General features: G+C 40.8%; 1 protein-coding gene across 1 annotated transcript in view; it reads right to left on the minus strand.

Moving 5' to 3' along the window:
* DNAH3 (dynein axonemal heavy chain 3) overlaps positions 1 to 20,928 on the minus strand; it is a 373,447-nt gene that overhangs the window by 112,202 nt on the left and 240,317 nt on the right. Inside the window, exons 35-39 of the mRNA XM_077274961.1 lie at positions 13,441 to 13,552; positions 11,399 to 11,640; positions 11,103 to 11,203; positions 10,888 to 10,993; positions 3,347 to 3,476 (exon numbers count right to left, since the gene is read on the minus strand). Of these exons, the coding sequence (XP_077131076.1) occupies positions 3,347 to 3,476; positions 10,888 to 10,993; positions 11,103 to 11,203; positions 11,399 to 11,640; positions 13,441 to 13,552 (691 nt within the window). The remainder of the gene's footprint in view (positions 1 to 3,346; positions 3,477 to 10,887; positions 10,994 to 11,102; positions 11,204 to 11,398; positions 11,641 to 13,440; positions 13,553 to 20,928) is intronic.

Below are 20,928 nucleotides of genomic sequence, written 5' to 3' on the forward strand. Positions count from 1 at the left end.
CTCTGCCTTACACAAGACAACTTCAAATCATTTTTTTCTACAAGGCCACATTCACACATTCAGAGTTTGGTGACTTTTTTTACCTCAGTTTTTGTAAACCAGGAGTGGGTGATAAATACAGAAGTGGTGATGGTGACGTGTTTCTATTATACTTTTCCTCTGATTGTTCCAATCCTGATTTTGGCTTACAAATACTGAGGTAAAAAAGTCACCAAATACTCATTGTGTGCACGGGGCCTAACTGTGGCTTGCACACAAAGCAATAATCCAGGTCAGAAATAGTCTACTGGGCTATTATTTCACTGGAACTTAAGGAAAAAAATAGAAGAATCTCTCCATTTGTTATCTATTGATTGCACATTCTGTCTCGCTCTGGCTGATTTTCTTTTATCATGCAGCTAGAAAATAAACCAAATGGTACAAATCTTCAAAGTTACAGTATGTTGATTTTAACTCCTCTGGCAATCACAGGGGGCCAGTACAAGAAGTGCAAGCTGAAACATCAAATGTGTCATGACCCTGAAGTGTGTAAAAATGGAGGTATTCGCTTCTCCTTAGCATGAAGTAAAACAAAGTGGTCTAATCAGTCACAGTCTTGATTATTCTCGTAAATGTGGAGTTTCCAGCATCTGCCATGCTCGGCAACATTATGCAGCATACAGACATAATTTGTCAAATTAATCCCTCGGAGGCTGTGTGCACACGGAGTCATTTTGCTGAGTTTTCAAAGCTGAGCAGAAAGTCAAAGGGCGCCGATTCATCATTACATTTCCAATGATGAATCGTGGTTTGGTCCTGATGGAGAAGTTTGAAAACCCTGAAACGCGTTGACATAATAAACCGCACATTTGTGTGTGATCGTACTTTTGAACCTTGGGCAGCGAGGACTCTGATTCACCGTATTACTCATTTATTGCATTTCCGGCAATTTTTTGGCATGAATAACAGCTAAATTAGTGACTTTTTGATTTACGACACATTCATCAAACGATTTGGGCCTTTTTTGTCAAGCTGTCTTTTGTGGTGTGGTTCAGTTAGTTTTTGTTATTTTTATGTCAATGTGACTTTTACAGATGGTTTAGGGTAAGTTCACACAGGGCATTTTTGCTGCGTTGCTTTGCTGCTTTTTTTATGCTAATTTTCAGCTGCTTTTTACAGTACCAGCAAAGCCTATGAGATTTCAGCAATCTCAAGCGCACAGATTGTTTTTTTGTTTGATTAGTATTTTGTGCTTTGCAGCGTTTTGTTGACATAGGGTATGTCACTTCTTTCAGTGTTTTTTCAGCGTTTTTCACCCATTGACTTGAATGGATGGTGAAAAAACGCTGCAAATACGCTAGGTTGACTTTTCTTGCAGTGTATTTGCTGCAGGAAAGTCAAGGAGAGACATCATCACACTCGGCTCTGCTACATCTAGATGACAGGCTGCATGATGCGTTCATGCAGCCTGTCATCCAGCAGCGGACCCCCCCATTCACTTGAATGGGGAGTCCGACATTAGTGTTTGCCACGCTGTCATATGCATGACAGCGCCGCAAACACCGCTTCTGATCGGCGGGAAAATCCTCCCTGGCCAGTCAGAGAGCCGCGGCTCCCCACTGTCAGAAGACAGCGGGAGCGATCAGCTGTGATCAAAGGTGTAAACTTCACCTCAGGTCTCTGAGTGTCAGCTGACTACTGCTCCCATCATCTGACACCTACAGCTGCTAATTACTGTGAGAACAGGAGCTGCGGATGGGAGTATTCATCTGCCACTCCTGCGCTATAAATAAATAATAATTAAAAAAAAACTGACCTGGGTTCCCCCCTAATTTTGATAACCAGCCAGACAAAACTCACAGCTGGGGGCTGCAACCCTCAGCAGTCAGCTTCAGTAAGGCTAGTTATCAAGAATAGAGGGGTCCTCACGCTTTTTTAAAAAAATTATTTAAATAAATAATTTAAAAAAATGGCGTGGGGTCCCCCCCATTTTTGACAACCAGCCTTCCTACAGCTCACAGCCGGGGGCTGCTATTCTCAGGCTGGCAAGGGGCCACTGATATAGGCCCCCCAGCCTAAAAATAGCAGCCCTCAGCTGCCCAGAAAAGGCACATCTATTAGATAAGCCAATTCTGGCGCTTTGCCTGGCTCTTTCCACTTGCCCTGTAGCGGTGGCAAGCAGGGTAGTAAGGGGTTAATGTCACCTTGCTATTGTAAGGTGACATTAAGCTGGCTTAGTAATGGAGAGGCGTCAATAAGACACCTATCCATTACTAATCCTATAGTAATTAAATGGTTAAATAAACGCACACAGTAAGAAAAAAGTATTTTAATGAAATAACACAGTTCTGACTATCTTTTTATTGTTCTGCCATTCCAAAGCAAAGCCCTCAATCTTCTGTAATAAAAATAAAATAAAAAAGCAAAAGTATACTCCCTGATCCATCGTAGTCCAATATACCGAGTGTCCCACGACGAAACTGGGGGAGATAAAGCTACAATTGAGAGCGCTGCTAATGTGACCGCTGCTAATGTGACCGCTCCCGGCTGTGAGCGACTGGGGAATGAAGAGACGGAGCAGGTGCAGGCTCAGTAACTAGCGGTGACGTCACCGAGCCTGCGCTCCCTCACTGCCTGACCGGAGGTGACCTCTGCACCGTGGGAAAATGAAGGGGAAGAGGATACCGCAGGTAATGTATCTATTCTACTCTATTTTATCTATCTATCTTTCTATCTATCTATCTATTATCTATCTATCTATCTATCCATCTATTCATCCTATCTATTCATTCTACCTACAGGAAGTTTTTTTTTTCTCTGTGTGCACTCAACTTTATTGTCATGCGCAAAGAGAAAAAAAACGCATAAAAAAAACGCACCAAAAACGCGGCAAAGAATGCACCTAAACCTGTGTTTTTGTTGTAGCTTATTTCCTGCCAAGATGATCAAGTTTTGCTGCAGAAAAAAACCCAGCAAAAACGCCCTGTGTGAACTTACCCTTAGACTGATATATGAAATGTGACTTTCTTTTTTTTTTTACAAAAAATGAAAGTCTCAAAATTTGGCGCAACTCTACTCCAGTACCTCCTTGGAGTGATTTCAAGTACGCCAGTTAAAAAGACGCATTTTTAAAAACATTTTGCCAAACATGTGACTTTTTAAACTAAAATTAATAATTAATATTTTGCACTGTATCTTTTTTTATTATATATACACACACACACACACACACACAAATTTGGTAATAAAATTAAGCATAAAGTAATGGCTATTACATATCTAGTATGTGGACTGATAAGACATAAATAATTCACACTGTCAAACTAAAAATTAAATTCTGTGCAAGAATGAAAACGAAGAACCGTACCGATCAAGCAGGTGTAAAGCCTCATCATGCTGTATGTCAGGTGGATAGGAGAAGTCTGCACCAGAAATTTACATTCCAGACGGATAAAATTCAGGCATGGCTGAACAAGCCAGTTAAACATGTCATTAATCTAAAAGTAAAATAAAGCACAAGACAAAAGCTTGAAATTGGCGATCACTAAAAAAAGATGATCGACTAAAATAACCCGGCAATCCTTTACGATACATCATAAAACTGGGAACACTCTCCTTTTGTACCTGTCAGATTCAGGGAGTGATTACAAGTCTGCACAAAAAGAACATCGCATACAGAATTCTTATTTTATAAAGGGAACTAAATGAAACTCCGAGAATGGTGCTCTGCAGAGCCCTGTATTATGTGGAGAAGAGGTGTGTATTTGTGGCCTCTGCTCCATTCATTGTCTATGGGACTGCTGGAAAAGGCATAGTACAGCACTCGGCTTTCTCCGACAGTCCTAAAGACAATGAATGGAGTGGAGGCCAAGAATTCGCACCTCTTCTTCACATAATAAGGGCTCTGCACCAACATTCTCTGGGTTCCAGAGCCCAGTTTTTGAGACCACAAGGGGTCCAAGCAGTCAGACAGGGGATAAGTTTTTATTTTATTTAAATAATCTGTTAAATGCCTTTTTGTGACAATTTTTTTAGCATTAATTTCTATAATCTTAAAAATCCCTTTAAAGAAAAAGACCCTGGATGCAAGTGATTGGTTCCTAAGTCAACTGTAAGTGGGGTTGTCATCTACTGAAGCTTTAGAGTCCATTGTTATTTCAAGGCTCAGGCCTACCAGATGATCCTCCAGTAGTCCCGGGGGCCAGTCCCAACCAGTCAATATGGCTCATTCAGGGTGTTTAGATACAGAATAGGGCTGGGAACTGCCGCTTTGCCCCATGTGGAGGTAAATCTAGCCATTTCTTAGAGTACAGTCCATCATGTGTCACATCACATCTGCTTTTCATTCATATCGTCTCTTAAGACTTTTTGAACATAGAAACATAGAACAGGGCAGGAAATCACCAAATACTGTAATATACCGATACCTACCGTGTGGGATCTAGGCAAGCCAAAGAATAGAAAGGTAAAAAGTATATCAGAATGCTGACCACAATAGTATATAAACTATACATATGTGTAGATATGCCGTATGTAGGGAAATGTAATCATTTCTTCTGACTTGGTATTGGTATAGAGAACGGAGCCGCTGTCAGACGACTCTACATGTGTCCGCCTTCATTTACTGCACTGATCTGTCATGATCATAAATTATGAATAAAACACATGGCGGATACAGGATCTCAGATGTTCATTGTTCCTTGATGTACAGATACAGTTGAAACCAGGAGTTTCCATACACTATATAAAAAGACACATTTGCATGTTTTTCTCAATATCTGACATGAAATCAGAATGAACCTTTCCCGTTTTAGGTCAATTAGGATTACCATGATTATTAATATTTGCCAAATGCCAGAATAATGAGAGAAAGAGAGAGAATGTTTTAGTTTCAACAATTTTTATTTTAGAAAATATACCGTAATTAAACATGAATAACATAGATCATAAAGTTCAAGGATCCCCTCGCAGGGGGAAATATTTGACGGATTAAGGAAAAAGAGGTACAATATCCTTGACGGTATAGTCATAGTTGTATAAATCCAATGTATAACTATTTTAACGCAAATATTTCTGGGTTTATGAAAAGGGGAAGGGAAAAAGGGGGGGATAAAGAACATTGAGTGTTATCGATGAGAGTTAAGTTGACGTGAGTTACTAAATTTCATAAATCAAAAGTTAAAGTTATCAATAAGTATTGGTATAGTTGTGTGTTTTGTGGCTAGAGACATTATTCTAGAAAGGTCGTTATCATTCTGTGCTTGGATCCAAGGATCCCATATGCTTCGAAAGGTATCGATAGAGTTGGACTTAGTGGCCTCGATTTTTTCATATAGCATTATTACGTTAATCTGTCTCTTCACTTGGGTTATCGACAGCGTATTAGTTTTCCATTGTCCGGCTATATGGTTTCTGGTTGCCATAGTAATAAAGTCAATAAGACAACAAATTTTATTGTTGGCCTTAATTGGTCTGTCTCCCAAAAGTAATACTGTCGATGTTAGGAGCAATTCCTTTTTTAGAACTGTGTTAATTATTTTTATTACATCTTTCCAGAGAGACTTCACTATTGGGCATGTCCACCAGATGTGAAGTGTATCTCCCACATCGATACATCTTCTAAAACATTTGTTAGGGATTGTATGGTAAATATTGTGCAAAAAGCTGGGAACATAATGAATTCTACGGAATAATTTAAGGGATGTCTCGGTAAGCGAGATTTGGTTACTTCCCTTTAGGATATTTTCATAACATTTATACCATCTTTGAGGTGTAAGAGAGATTCGTAGGTCTTCCTCCCATTGTTCCATGGCCTTTAATTTCGAATCATCTCTTGGTTGATTAAATATAGACTATAGCTGTGATATGAGGCCATTTCCCAATGGATCATATAGATATTTTCATTCAAAATTTGTAGGTTTTGGATTTGGTGCATTGGTGGTTAAAGTATGTAAAAAGTGAAAAATTTGTTTTAGTCTGAAATTTTCAGTTGTTGGTACTTGATATTTTGTGATGAACTCTTGTTTCGACATTAATTTAAAGTGGGAAGTTAAGCGCTGTAACCTAGTTAGCTTGTTTTGTTTCCACCAAGTGTGATTCTTGGAAGCTACACCCGGAGGGAACATGGGGGTTCTCAAACAGAAATAAAGTTTTAATGCATTTTTATTACTTACTGCAAAATCAAAAGTTTACATACATTTCATTAAAATTTGGTACCATTGCCCTTAAACTGAATGACTTGGGTCATATGTTTGGGATATCCTTCCACAAGCCTCTCACAATAGTTGGTCGGAATTTAGGCAGATTCCTCCTGACAAAACTGGTGTCACTGATCCAGGTTTGTAGGTCTCCTTACTTGCACCGGCCTTTTCAGCTTTGCCCATAAATTTTCGATAGGATTGAGATCAGGGCTTTGTGATGGCCGCTCCAAAACATTGACTTTGTTTTCCTTAAGCCACTTTATTACCATTTTGTCAGTATGCTTCGGGTCATTGTCCATCTGGAAGACCCATTTCCGCTAAAGCTTTATCTTCCTGGCTGATGTCTTGAGATGTTGCTTCAATATTGCCACATAATCTTCTTTTCTCATGATGCCATCTATTTTATGAGCGCACCAGTCCCCCCTGCAGCAAAACAACCCCACAACATGATGCTGCCACCCCTGTGTTTCACAGTTAGGATGGTGTTCTAGGCTTCCAAGCTGCTCCTTTTTCCTCCAAATGTAACGATGGTCATTATGCCCAAAAAGTTCAATCTTAGTTTCATCAGACCTCAGGACATGTCTCCAAAAATTAAGGTATTTTTTCCTGTGTGCATTTTCAAACATTAATCTGGCTTTTTTTATGTTTCTTTTGGAGCAAAATGGCTTCTTTCTGACAGATTGGCCTTCAGCCCATGTTGATACAGTATTCGTTTGACTGTGGATATTGACACAATCTTACCAGCTTCCGTCTTCATCTTTACAAGGTCTTTTGCTTTTGTCCTTGAGTTGATATGCACATGTCGGACCAAAGCAGGTTCATCTCTCTGACACAGAACCTGTCTCCTTCCTGAGCGGTATCATGACTGGACATTCCCATCTTGTTTGTACTTGCGTATAATTGATTGTACAAATGAACAAGGCACCTTCAGTTATCTTGAAATTGTACCAAAGGATGAGCCAGACTTGTGCAAGTCCACAATTCTCTTCCTCATATCTTGACTGATTTCTTTAGACTTTCCTATGATGCTACACAAAAAAGCAGTGTGTTTCAGGTGTGAATTAAAATACATCCACAGGTGTGTCCCTAATTAACTCATATGTTGTCAAAACACATGACATTATCATATGGGCAGTGCAGGATGGTTTAAAGGCATAGTAATCATAGAGTATGTAAACTTTTGACTTTGCAGTAAGTAATAAAATGCCTTAAAACATTCTCTCTCTCATTATTCTGGCATTTGGCAAATATCAATAATTATGGTAATCCTAATTGACCTAAAATGGGAAAGGTTTATTCTGATTTCATGTCAGATAATGAGAAAAACTTGCAGATGTGTCTTTTTATATAATGTATGGAAACTTCTGATTTCAACTGTATACAGTAGATCAGAACTGACTTCCATGATATCACTATTGAGGAGAATTCCAACCACTAGTGACAGGGAACGAGGCAGATCACTAAAATGACATTATCTGCGACAGACACAGATATAAATGCAACCTGAAATGTACGGAGTTTCCTTGTTATGGTGGAAAAAAGATAAATTCTACATCTACAACCTGTGAGACAAAGCTAATGAAAATCATAGAGAAGGTAGGTGTAAGTGAGCGACCCATATGTGAATACAGGGGACTGTGGCAGCTCCAGCTGAGCGGTGCATAGTGAATATAGGGGACTGTGTCAGGTGCAAAAGAGCAGAGCATAGTGAATATAGGGGACTGTGTCAGGTGCAGCTGAGCGGAGCATAGTGAATATAGGGGATTGTGTCAGGTGCAAAAGAGCAGAGCATAGTGAATATAGGGGACTGTGTCAGGTGCAAAAGAGCAGAGCATAGTGAATATAGGGGACTGTGTCAGGTGCAAAAGAGCAGAGCATAGTGAATATAGGGGACTGTGTCAGGTGCAAAAGAGCAGAGCATAGTGAATATAGGGGACTGTGTCAGGTGCAGCTGAGCGGAGCATAGTGAATATAGGGGATTGTGTCAGGTGCAAAAGAGCAGAGCATAGTGAATATAGGGGACTGTGTCAGGTGCAGCTGAGCGGAGCATAGTGAATATAGGGGACTGTGTCAGGTGCAAAAGAGCAGAGCATAGTGAATATAGGGGACTGTGTCAGGTGCAGCTGAGCGGAGCATAGTGAATATAGGGGACTGTGTCTGGTGCAGCTGAGCGGAGCATAGTGAATATAGGGGACTGTGTCAGGTGCAAAAGAGCAGAGCATAGTGAATATAGGGGACTGTGTCAGGTGCAAAAGAGCAGAGCATAGTGAATATAGGGGACTGTGTCAGGTGCAGCTGAGCGGAGCATAGTGAATATAGGGGACTGTGTCAGGTGCAAAAGAGCGGAGCATAGTGAATATAGGGTACTGTGTCTGGTGCAAAAGAGCGGAGCATAGTGAATATAGGGGACTGTGTCAGGTGCAAAAGAGCAGAGCATAGTGAATATAGGGGACTGTGTCAGGTGCAGCTGAGCGGAGCATAGTGAATATAGGGGACTGTGTCAGGTGCAAAAGAGCAGAGCATAGTGAATATAGGGGACTGTGTCAGGTGCAGCTGAGCGGAGCATAGTGAATATAGGGGATTGTGTCAGGTGCAAAAGAGCGGAGCATAGTGAATATAGGGTACTGTGTCTGGTGCAAAAGAGCGAAGCATAGTGAATATAGGGGACTGTGTCAGGTGCAAAAGAGCAGAGCATAGTGAATATAGGGTACTGTGTCTGGTGCAAAAGAGCGGAGCATAGTGAATATAGGGGACTGTGTCAGGTGCAAAAGAGCAGAGCATAGTGAATATAGGGGACTGTGTCAGGTGCAGCTGAGCGGAGCATAGTGAATATAGGGGACTGTGTCAGGTGCAAAAGAGCAGAGCATAGTGAATATAGGGGACTGTGTCAGGTGCAGCTGAGCGGAGCATAGTGAATATAGGGGATTGTGTCAGGTGCAAAAGAGCGGAGCATAGTGAATATAGGGGACTGTGTCAGGTGCAAAAGAGCAGAGCATAGTGAATATAGGGGACTGTGTCAGGTGCAGCTGAGCGGAGCATAGTGAATATAGGGGATTGTGTCAGGTGCAAAAGAGCGGAGCATAGTGAATATAGGGGACTGTGTCAGGTGCAAAAGAGCGGAGCATAGTGAATATAGGGGACTGTGTCAGGTGCAAAAGAGCGGAGCATAGTGAATATAGGGGACTGTGTCAGGTGCAAAAGAGCAGAGCATAGTGAATATAGGGGACTGTGTCTGGTGCAGCTGAGCGGAGCATAGTGAATATAGGGGATTGTGTCAGGTGCAAAAGAGCAGAGCATAGTGAATATAGGGGACTGTGTCAGGTGCAAAAGAGCGGAGCATAGTGAATATAGGGGACTGTGTCAGGTTTAAAAGAGCAGAGCATAGTGAATATAGGGTACTGTGTCTGGTGCAAAAGAGCGGAGCATAGTGAATATAGGGGACTGTGTCAGGTGCAAAAGAGCAGAGCATAGTGAATATAGGGGACTGTGTCAGGTGCAGCTGAGCGGAGCATAGTGAATATAGGGGACTGTGTCAGGTGCAAAAGAGCAGAGCATAGTGAATATAGGGGACTGTGTCAGGTGCAGCTGAGCGGAGCATAGTGAATATAGGGGATTGTGTCAGGTGCAAAAGAGCGGAGCATAGTGAATATAGGGTACTGTGTCTGGTGCAAAAGAGCGGAGCATAGTGAATATAGGGGACTGTGTCAGGTGCAAAAGAGCAGAGCATAGTGAATATAGGGTACTGTGTCTGGTGCAAAAGAGCGGAGCATAGTGAATATAGGGGACTGTGTCAGGTGCAAAAGAGCAGAGCATAGTGAATATAGGGGACTGTGTCAGGTGCAGCTGAGCGGAGCATAGTGAATATAGGGGACTGTGTCAGGTGCAAAAGAGCAGAGCATAGTGAATATAGGGGACTGTGTCAGGTGCAGCTGAGCGGAGCATAGTGAATATAGGGGATTGTGTCAGGTGCAAAAGAGCGGAGCATAGTGAATATAGGGGACTGTGTCAGGTGCAAAAGAGCGGAGCATAGTGAATATAGGGGACTGTGTCAGGTGCAAAAGAGCGGAGCATAGTGAATATAGGGGACTGTGTCAGGTGCAAAAGAGCAGAGCATAGTGAATATAGGGGACTGTGTCTGGTGCAGCTGAGCGGAGCATAGTGAATATAGGGGATTGTGTCAGGTGCAAAAGAGCAGAGCATAGTGAATATAGGGGACTGTGTCAGGTGCAAAAGAGCGGAGCATAGTGAATATAGGGGACTGTGTCAGGTTTAAAAGAGCAGAGCATAGTGAATATAGGGGACTGTGTCTGGTGCAGCTGAGCGGAGCATAGTGAATATAGGGGATTGTGTCAGGTGCAAAAGAGCGGAGCATAGTGAATATAGGGGACTGTGTCAGGTGCATAATGAACACAGGGGACTGTGTAAGAGTAGAGTATCCACTGTGCTCATATACAAGGGTTAACATTTCCTGGGCTTTCACTATTTTTGGGTGGAGAAGGAGAAGCTGATATGATGAATTTTGTAAAATGTGATATATATTTTGAGAAAAATCTTTATTTTACAGTGAGGACATAGTGTACGATCCTGGGAATATACCTCTAAACAGAATATAAAACAGCGAAGCTACGGTAACTGGATACTTGACAACCAGAAATACAGAATTCGATCGTCGTGTTCTTATTTCATCTTGAGTCATTCATGCTCTTACCAGTTCCTTGTGCTCGCTCGTCAGATGCTCCGGCAGAGCGCTCATGTAGGAATCTTTCAGAGGATTCCATCCAAGTTGGTGGGGCTCCATATAGATCATCCCACACCTGAGTGAGAAAAACACAACACCCTCAAGCGAAAAAAAGGATGACAACACGCTGAGCAAATAAGACAGCGACTGCTCCGACCTGACCATTGGAAGCGGAATCCAATTACCTGCTCACGGTTGCCGGAGAAGCTTGCTCCAAGTCAGCGGGCTCAAAAATTAAACTCATCTTTGAATTCATCTGAATGATTTCACCGCTCATCAAGCACAGCTAAAGGGGAGGAAAGCGGGCATGGTGCCAATTATCACATATCGACCGTTCTTCATCGAAACCTCTACTTTTAATTCCCCGCCTCGCTCTCCCGAATGTCCCTCAATAATTAGAAATCACACGTCAATAATAAAGACAGAGGGCTGATCTAATGATGTCGCACCATAAACGAAATTGGAATAAAGATCTCGTTACCTTCTTATTGTCGTCCAGGACCGTGTTCATATTCTCTATCCAAACAGCGTCTACTGGGCCGTCAAACACGATCCACTTCCTATCATCCGTAGTAGAAGATGCCTGCTCTCTGAAGGTGGTCGCCAATACTCCGTCCGTCCACTCGTGACTCACGGGGTCAAAGCATCCGTACAGCTGACCCATGGTGATGGCTTTTGGATTGATCACTCTGAAGTCCACAGCAAACTCATCCATTGATTTAGCTGGTAAACAGCAAAAAATAATGTCACCCAGAATATTTAAAAGGTTGTTCCATACAATGAAGTTTACAACCTATTCATCTAAACAAGAGCAGATCTGCAGTTCCTGGCAGTGGCCACCAAGTAGTCGATGGCGCTGTGCTGTTCAGCTCTGAAATCACTTACATCCACCTGCTGTTGGCATTGAGCGGGGGCGCGCGGCGTCGGCCCTCTAACAATCTGATATAGATGACCTATCCTGTCAATATTAAAGTTGTCAAACAACCCTTTAACAGGTGTCAGAGGTCAGAAGTTTTCATTGGTGGGGATCCAAGTGCTGAAAAAACTGGCAGAAAGTGCTCTGTTTTTTCTTCTGATATGTGTTCACATACTGAATATGAGGCCAGATAGTTTTTTTTTGTTTAGTGTAGTATAAAAAAAGCCAGAGGTAAACTGATGCCAGAACTAACCCTATTATTTAAGATTGGATCAATTCTGGAATCCAAACCCTTAAAGGAATCCGTCAGAAGGTTTTTGCTATATAATCTGAGGACAACATGAGATAGGGGCAGAGGCACATATTTCAGGGATGTATCACTTATTAGGCTGTGTGCTGTTTCAATACAATGAATGTGTTATTATCACCAGGAAATTATCACTGCCAGAACCATATTCTCAAAAAAATTGCACGCTTTGACAACCGTTTTGTACGAGCTTTTCATCCCTTTGATAGTATTAGCTCAGTTTTTTGATCTTTATACATTGTATTGTATGTTTTTCTTATCCCTTTTGAATTAAAAAAAATGCTCTTCTCTCGTCTCAGCCCATCGATTCTTCAATTAGAACCAATTTATGGTAAACAAAAGAGCATGAAATTTTGATCCAATTATTTCTTGTTTAATTTGACTTTAATCAGCAATTTTGTTTGAGAAATCAGAATCCAATTGCCTTTTGTGACTTATTCTAACTCTGTATTTGTTCGATTTCAATATAATTAGTCTGAATGGGGCCATTGACTATAATAGGGTCAGTGCAGGGGCAGACACACCATTGGTACAATCTCTGCAGCCTCACAGGGGCCAAAGAGGTAAGGGGGCCATGTCTACTTCCAAAACAGGTGGACGTGTGCATTATAATGAGCTATTGGACTGTAAAGAGCCCATATACTGTTCTTGTATAGGGGCCCTCTTCTGTCTGTGGCCTCCCCTGGGTCAGTATACGGTCAGATTTGCAGATATTTCATATATAGACCAAAATCGGACGAGAATACTACACCATATATCAACATAAAACAAACCGATAACCTAAGCATGGTTTGGGGCACAGAAAAAAAAAAGTGAAATACCCATGATCCGAAATAAAATCATTATCTTTTAGGTTAAAGTGGTATTCTCATTTCCAAGATCGGTGTAATAATAATATTAGCCATTACCTCCAATTAGAAATGTAGTATAGTTCTCCTGATTCGCTATGTCGCTTACCCCATGTCCAGGGCATTACAGTAGTTTAGGTATCCATAGTTACGACCACAAATATAGTGACAGTTAATTAGCTTTTTGCTAGTGGTCGTAACCTTGGATACCTGGACATGGGGTAAGCGACATAGCGAATCAGAAGAACTATACTACATTTGTAATTGGAGGTATTTGCTAATATTATTATTACTACATATTGGGATAGGATCTTGGAGATGGGAATACTCTTTTAAGCTCCCATGATGAGTTTTTGTATTTTCGCTGCACAAAAAAAACGCAGCGTCTTACAGTTGCAGCAAAGTGGATGGGATTTCTTGTGTTTTTTTAAATTATTTAATGTCAGCTTTACCTGTGTGTAAATCAGCAAGCGCCCCTGCCAGGACTTTATATGCACAAGTCTTCCCCCCCATGGGATCTCCGACAATCATGAAGCCGTGCCGCACGAGCATCATTTCATAGATCTGTAGTTTTGAAAACAAGACAAATTTATGGAAATTACTTTAAACTATCGGGCAAGAAAACACATCTGGAGTTCATATAAAATCTTTCATTTCATTTTCCTGGGAAACATCTTGCAATTTCCTGCTGAGATCATAAGACTGTACATCCTCGTTAAGACAGGAAGGCTGAAATACGAGTAAATGGCTGCAGTCGGGATCCGATCTATGATATGCACCGGCATCATTTATTTTCTATCAGACACTATGCCTGATGAATGAGAACTTTCTGATCTTTTGCTGAATTGCTAATGGAAACTATGAGGAGTCCATTAGGGTGGTACACAGAAAGGATCATAAGTTCCATTTAACTATATAATGACAAAATAAAAGAAAAAATTGTAGTTTAAATTCCAGACTCTGTAAACATAGCGGTAAAACCACTGATGGAGATGCAGAGTTGCTAGCTGTGAATTCTTCAGAAGAAAACAGTACTTCTCTGCTCAATTTCCATAACATATGCCAAAATATAAGCCACCTTAAAGGGAATCTGTCAGCAGGTTTGTGCTTTGTAATCTGAGGGCAGCATGAGGTCGGGACAGAGAGCCTAATTCCAGCGATGTATCATTTAATAGGCTGTGTGCTGTTATTTCAATACAATGAGTGTTTTACCAGCAGGAGATGATCACCGCCTGGACTGGTGCCTGCGTGAACCCTGGTCTGATCACGCCCCCAGAACTGATTAGCGGCTTAATGTACACAGAAAGCTGTGGTGTGGTTGGGTCAGATTTCTGAGCTCTGCTACATGCTACATCTAAACAACTCTGATTGTATCACAACTGCTCCACCCAGTAAACTAAATGATACATTGCTGGATTCAGGGTCTCTTTCCCTACATTATGCTGCTCTCAGATGGGGCAGGTAAAACCAGGTGACAGATTCCCTTTAAAGTGACCTTGTCATGTTAGAAATGGTTTCTAATCTGCAGGAAGGATATTATAGAGCAGGAAAAGTTGATAAGATTGATAGTCATTTTTAAGGAAAAGTTTGAACTTGCATTTTATTCATTGAAATCCTTGGTGATTGTATGCAGGAGTCTCAGTGACTGACAGTCTTCAGTGTATGACAGTGCATGCAGAGATATCTGTCAATCATTACTAGTACCGCCCACTGGACTCCTATACATACAAACACCAGGGATTTCGGTGAAAAAAATACAAGTTATACTGAATCTTTTTCAACAAACCCATCAGTTTCTCCTTCGCTTTACCGCACTGTCCCCAAATTATTTTGTAGGTACACTGTGACATGTTCCCTTTTGAAGGGGTTGTGTGTACTTTTGGAAAACTTTTTTCAAACAGGTGATCTATGATGGAAAAAATAACTTTCTTTATCCACATACATTAGCTGTGTAAGATTTCTTTCCGGCCACACCAGTCAACATTACATCCATAGACAAAAAAAACAAACACTAAGAGGGTTCTATCTGTATATAAATACTAAAAATATATCACCATGTACCCATGTAAATGGCAGCTCACCAAATAATGCAAAACAAGGAGAAAGTGGAGTCAAAAAATGTGCCAATAAAAAATTACCAAAGCTTATTATTACAAATAAATAATCAACAGTTCAAATAAATACAAAAAATATAAATGCAAAAAATGTAATAGATGGGTTGTAACTGAAAAAAAGTGATTAAATGCCTAGGTGTAAAAAAAGGGCAGAAGAGAAGGTCAGGATTTGTAATAAAAGGCAAACAGAAGGAAAAAGGGATATGTAATCCAATTCAAGGGACTTAGTAAAAACTTAGTAAAAAAGAGTGTCAAATGCTTATATGTACCAGTATTCCACATAATCATTAGGTATATAAGTAGCCAAGACTAAATGCATTCAACATAATGGTCTCTGAATACCTCTGTTACACCCCATACCTAACAAGAGTAATGTTAATAACATAGGGAAAAATTACCCATATTGATGATCCGTCCTGCCTTGACCTCGGCCATGTACCTCGACGTGCGTTTCACGTTTAAATCTTGCTTCCTCAGGGGCCATGGTGAGGAAACGATATTTAAATGCGAAACGCGCGTCGGGGTACGTGTGCCAAGGCTGTTTCTGGTAGCTATTTTCTAGTTGCCAGGTGATGACGAACAGTGCTCATGTGTCACATGGCAGACAATGATAACAAGTTCCTGTTAAAGTATTAAGAAAGAAGGATATGTCTGCATCACTCTTGGCTGATCACTAAGGGAACAGTCTTACAATGAGACCACCTTTTTGGATGATCCATTGGGGTCCCAGAATTGTATTCCCACAGATCTAGCGTTCATCTCTTTTACAGTGGAGAGGTGTAGGTATGAAATAATAAGTAAATGTAGAGTAACGCTGGATTCTATAAACACCTGACAACAAATTCCAACACATAAATAAAATGTGAGCGAAGTAATAAAAGATGAGACATGAATTACTTCTTCTAGTGTATAAGGAAGTTGGTAAAACAAAATTTCATGGATCAACACTGAATTAATGATAACCTCAGTTGTACAGATTTATGATCTCTAACCCTTAGTGTTTATACGCGCAATAATTCCGATGTTCTAGATTTCCATAAAATCACCCAAGAGGACAAGGAAAATGATGGCTCTGCGGATGCTATGATTCACCTCATTAAGCGCTGTGTTTACACATTATTCAGCTACTTTATTACTTCGGTGTCTTTGGCTTCTGTCATTTACTAACAATTGAAGTTGTCGTTTTGCGGTGAGGAGTAAGGCCCGTATCGGCTGCTGCACCTGTACATTCATTACATCCATAGTTATAGGCAAGAGCAGGAAGAAGAAAAATGTTGGCCCACGGGAAGAAGCGGAAGAATGTGGCGTATAATAAGGTAGCAGCAGCTGTAATGAAGGATATTACTTTCTATTTGCCCGCATAAATGCAATATGATGAGTGCTCATATATAGACAGTTGGTCCGCAGCACACATACACAGTAGAAGACGCAACTGGATGCAAGGTTCACCAAGGCCAAGAATCCACTTGGGAAACTCACAGGAAAAACGAAAAAAGTTGTGACAAAAAAAGTTCTTAAAAAAAGTAACAATTTATTCCACATTAAAGTTTTACTTTTACTATATATCAGTACTAGGGTTTACCCTACTTTGCTATATACAGGTCCTTCTCAAAAAATTAGCATATAGTGTTAAATTTCATTATTTACCATAATGTAATGATTACAATTAAACTTTCATATATTATAGATTCATTATCCACCAACTGAAATTTGTCAGGTCTTTTATTGTTTTAATACTGATGATTTTGGCCTACAACTCCTGATAACCCAAAAAACCTGTCTCAATAAATTAGCATATTTCAACCGTCCAATCAAATAAAAGTGTTTTTTAATAACAAACAAAAAAAACATCAAATAATAATGTTCAGTTATGTACTCAATACTTGGTCGGGAATCCTTTGGCAGAAATGACTGCTTCAATGCGGCGTGGCATGGAGGCAATCAGCCTGTGACACTGCTGAGATGTTATGGAGGCCCAGGATGCTTCAATAGCGGCCTTAAGCTCATCCAGAGTGTTGGGTCTTGCGTCTCTCAACTTTCTCTTCACAATATCCCACAGATTCTCTATGGGGTTCAGGTCAGGAGAGTTGGCAGGCCAATTGAGCACAGTAATACCATGGTCAGTAAACCATTTACCAGTGGTTTTGGCACTGTGAGCAGGTGCCAGGAAGCATGAAGTGCTCCAAAATCTCCTGATAGCTAGCTGCATTGACCCTGCCCTTGATGAAACACAGTGGACCAACACCAGCAGCTGACATGGCACCCCACACCATCACTGACTGGGTACTTGACACTGGACTTCAGGCATTTTGGCATTTCCTTCTCCCCAGTCTTCCTCCAGACTCTGGCACCATGATTTCCGAATGACATGCAAAATTTGCTTTCATCAGAAAAAAGTACTTGGGACCACGTAGCAACAGTCCAGTGCTGCTTCTCTGTAGCCCAGGTCAGGCGCTTCTGCCGCTGTTTATGGTTCAAAAGTGGCTTTACCTGGGGAATGCGGCACCTGTAGCCCATTTCCTGCACACGCCTGTGCACAGTGGCTCTGGATGTTTCCACACCAGACTCAGTCCACTGCTTCCTCAGGTTCCCCAAGGTCTGGAATCGGTCCTTCTCCACAATCTTCCTCAGGGTCCGGTCACCTCTTCTCGTTGTACAGCGTTTTCTGCCACATTGTTTCCTTCCAACAGACTTACCATTGAGGTGCCTTGATACAGCACTCTGGGAACAGCCTATTTGTTGAGAAATTTCTTTCTGGGTCTTACCCTCTTGCTTGAGGGTGTCAATGATGGCCTTCTTGACATCTGTCAGGTTGCTAGTCTTACCCATGATGGGGGTTTTGAGTAATGAACCAGGCAGGGAGTTTTTAAAAGCCTCAGGTATCTTTTGCATGTGTTTAGAGTTAATTAGTTGATTCAGAAGATTAGGGTAATAGGTCGTTTAGAGAACCTTTTCTTGATATGCTAATTTATTGAGACAGGTTTTTTGGGTTATCAGGAGTTGTAGGCCAAAATCATCAGTATTAAAACAATAAAAGACCTGACAAATTTCAGTTGGTGGATAATGAATCTATAATATATGAAAGTTTAATTGTAATCATTACATTATGGTAAATAATGAAATTTAACACTATATGCTAATTTTTTGAGAAGGACCTGTATGTACTAGGGTTTAGATGTGGTATTATATCATTTTTACCATTGGTCACTATGTCAGTGCTCCTGTCCATCGATTCTCGATGTTTGGCATGTCATAGTATCGTGTGACCACATAGTATTATGTGATCAAAATGCACTACCCCTCTTTTCTTCTCCTTTTCCCCCCTCTCTCATCCTGTGCATGCGATGTGCAGTCAAGATTCATAGAGAGCATTTATAGTGCAGTGTGATTGGTTGTTAGTGGTAATGTCCAACACGTTCCCAACCCAGTGGTCAGCAGGTATAATATTATATCATGTGACCAAAATGCAATACCCTTATTCGGTTTTCCTCTTCCCTGCCCTACCTGTCCTGAGTATATGTTGTGCAAGGCAAGATGTATACAAAAGTGTATATGCTAATACTGGGATGGTGCTAATACTAGTAGACATGGTATTTCTTATGATACAGTAGGAACTCACTCGGGAAAATAGGTAGCAAACTAAAAACTGCAATGGTCCCTGCCGGTTTCTGTACGGACTAGAGATCCAGACCCGCATTCCCAATGGTTCATGTGTGAGCAGAGATCGCCCAAACTACAGACTAAAAGATCAACTCAGACCTATGCTGCCTGAAAAGCATTTCACGTTCCTCTGAAAATAACAAGAGGGCAGAGCAGAGTATGAATTACCTACAAAAGGAAAAATGTGCTGAAAAAAAGGAAAGATCCCAGAGTGAGTAAAGTAAACCACGAGATACAAAATAAAGTATAAAATACTTACTGTTAGAGTATATGCTGCCTACATCCTAAAACAAACAGAAGGTAGGTGCAGAGTAAAAAAACAGAAATAGCAAAGAGATAAACCCTTGCTGGAATTTCACTGAATGGCTTTAAAGGTAGAAGAAACTATCATGAGCAGAAATCGCTGTCAGGAGGAAGAAAATAAAGTCGGACCCGAAAGGTGATAGGGAAGACAAATGAAAACAACTGTGTTATGCTAAACAGACTGCAGCCAGAATAACAGAACCTAAACACCCAGAGAAAAGGTGTCTCTGTTGTGGCTCGGCGGACTTAGAAGCCGACCCCAAAACATAGACTCAAGGGTTCAAACCCAAGAGCATAACAGAAGTGAGAACAGTGATCAATATCTGATTACGAGGGGGTAGTGTTGGGACCCCCATAATCACTAGAACAATATGAGTGAAGTGGGGAGAACTTTAAATGTACAGACGGAAGAGCATGCACAAAACCTCTCCAACCAAAGAAAATGGGACTAATGGACCGAGAGGGACGGACAAGTGCAGCACTCAGCTATTTCTTTCAGATCAACAGTCACTAAATGAGGGAAAACAAAAAATATGAGCCAGAGCATAAGTTGGTATATGTGCAACATATAGAAGCATGTTCACACTGTGGCCATTAAACAGAAAAAACATTGAAACAAAATAAGCATATATCCCGTAGTAAGTAAATAGTGATAGTATATAAAAATAACATTGTAAATCAAAGAACTTGGCACTCAAAAATTGCAGTGAATGAAAACAAGTTTTAATTGGTAATCTTTATAGTTAACGTTTCGGTCCTACATATGGTCCTTCATCAGCCCTGATTGCCACTTGAGTTATGGTTGATAGTCCCCGTGTAGTAGTGCTGGGGAATCACGAGATGAGTCAGCACTTCCTACACAGTGACGAATGTCACAATTCCCCAGCGCTACTACATGCGGACTATCAAACATAACTCAAGTAGTAATCAATGCTGACGAAGGACTATATGTAGGTCCAAAACGCATGTCGCAATTCCCCAGCGCTGCTACACGAGGACTATCAACCACAACTCAAGTGGTAATCAGTTTTGATGAAGGACCATATGTAGGACTGAAACGTTAACTATAAAGATTGCCAATTAAAACTTGTTTTCATTCACTGTGATTTTAGTGGCAAGTTCTTCGATTTACTTCGACTATGGGTTGGAACCCAACTTGGACACCTCATCTCACAACCAAGTGTGCCGTATACCTTTCTTTCATAAAAATAACATAAGGTACTTAGTAGTAAACACTGTTTTTGATCAAAAAAGCGTAAAAGCCATCCTACTGCAACAAGGTGTACCCCAATCACTACGGTCCTATCGTCTAATATTAAAACCTCACCTAATGTTAGACAACCTCAATGTAGATGGGGCAGGTCAGGACCAGGGTCTGGCTGGTCGTGCACCCAGCCATGAGAAGCAATTTAACAGGCAAAACCTAAGCTAGAAACAAAATGAGCAAATACCCAGCAGTAAGTAAGGGGCATCACTTACATTCCTACTCACTAAAGAGCTTAATAGCGAAGAGGTGGCAAGAACCCTTGATCTAGTGATCAGCGGGGGTCCTAGAGATTAGACATTTATCCCTTATTATATGCAATAAATGTCCATTGCAGCAATACCCCTTTAACAGGTATCAGTGTATATTGGTAAAGGGGTTATCTGTTTTATATCAGTTACATTCTGAAGGAGGACTATATTTATATATATATATATATATATATATATATATATATATATATATATATACTGTATTTGGTTATATATCCAGGTTTGGACACTCTGAGTAAGAATGTATAGAGTATCGTGTGGATGTATGCAGAAAGAGACACAGGTCAGTTTCTACTAATTTCTATGAAACATTATAAAAAAGCAAGG

This window comes from Ranitomeya variabilis, chromosome 7 (genome assembly GCF_051348905.1).
Source record: "Ranitomeya variabilis isolate aRanVar5 chromosome 7, aRanVar5.hap1, whole genome shotgun sequence".
Taxonomy (NCBI): Eukaryota; Metazoa; Chordata; class Amphibia; order Anura; family Dendrobatidae; genus Ranitomeya; species Ranitomeya variabilis.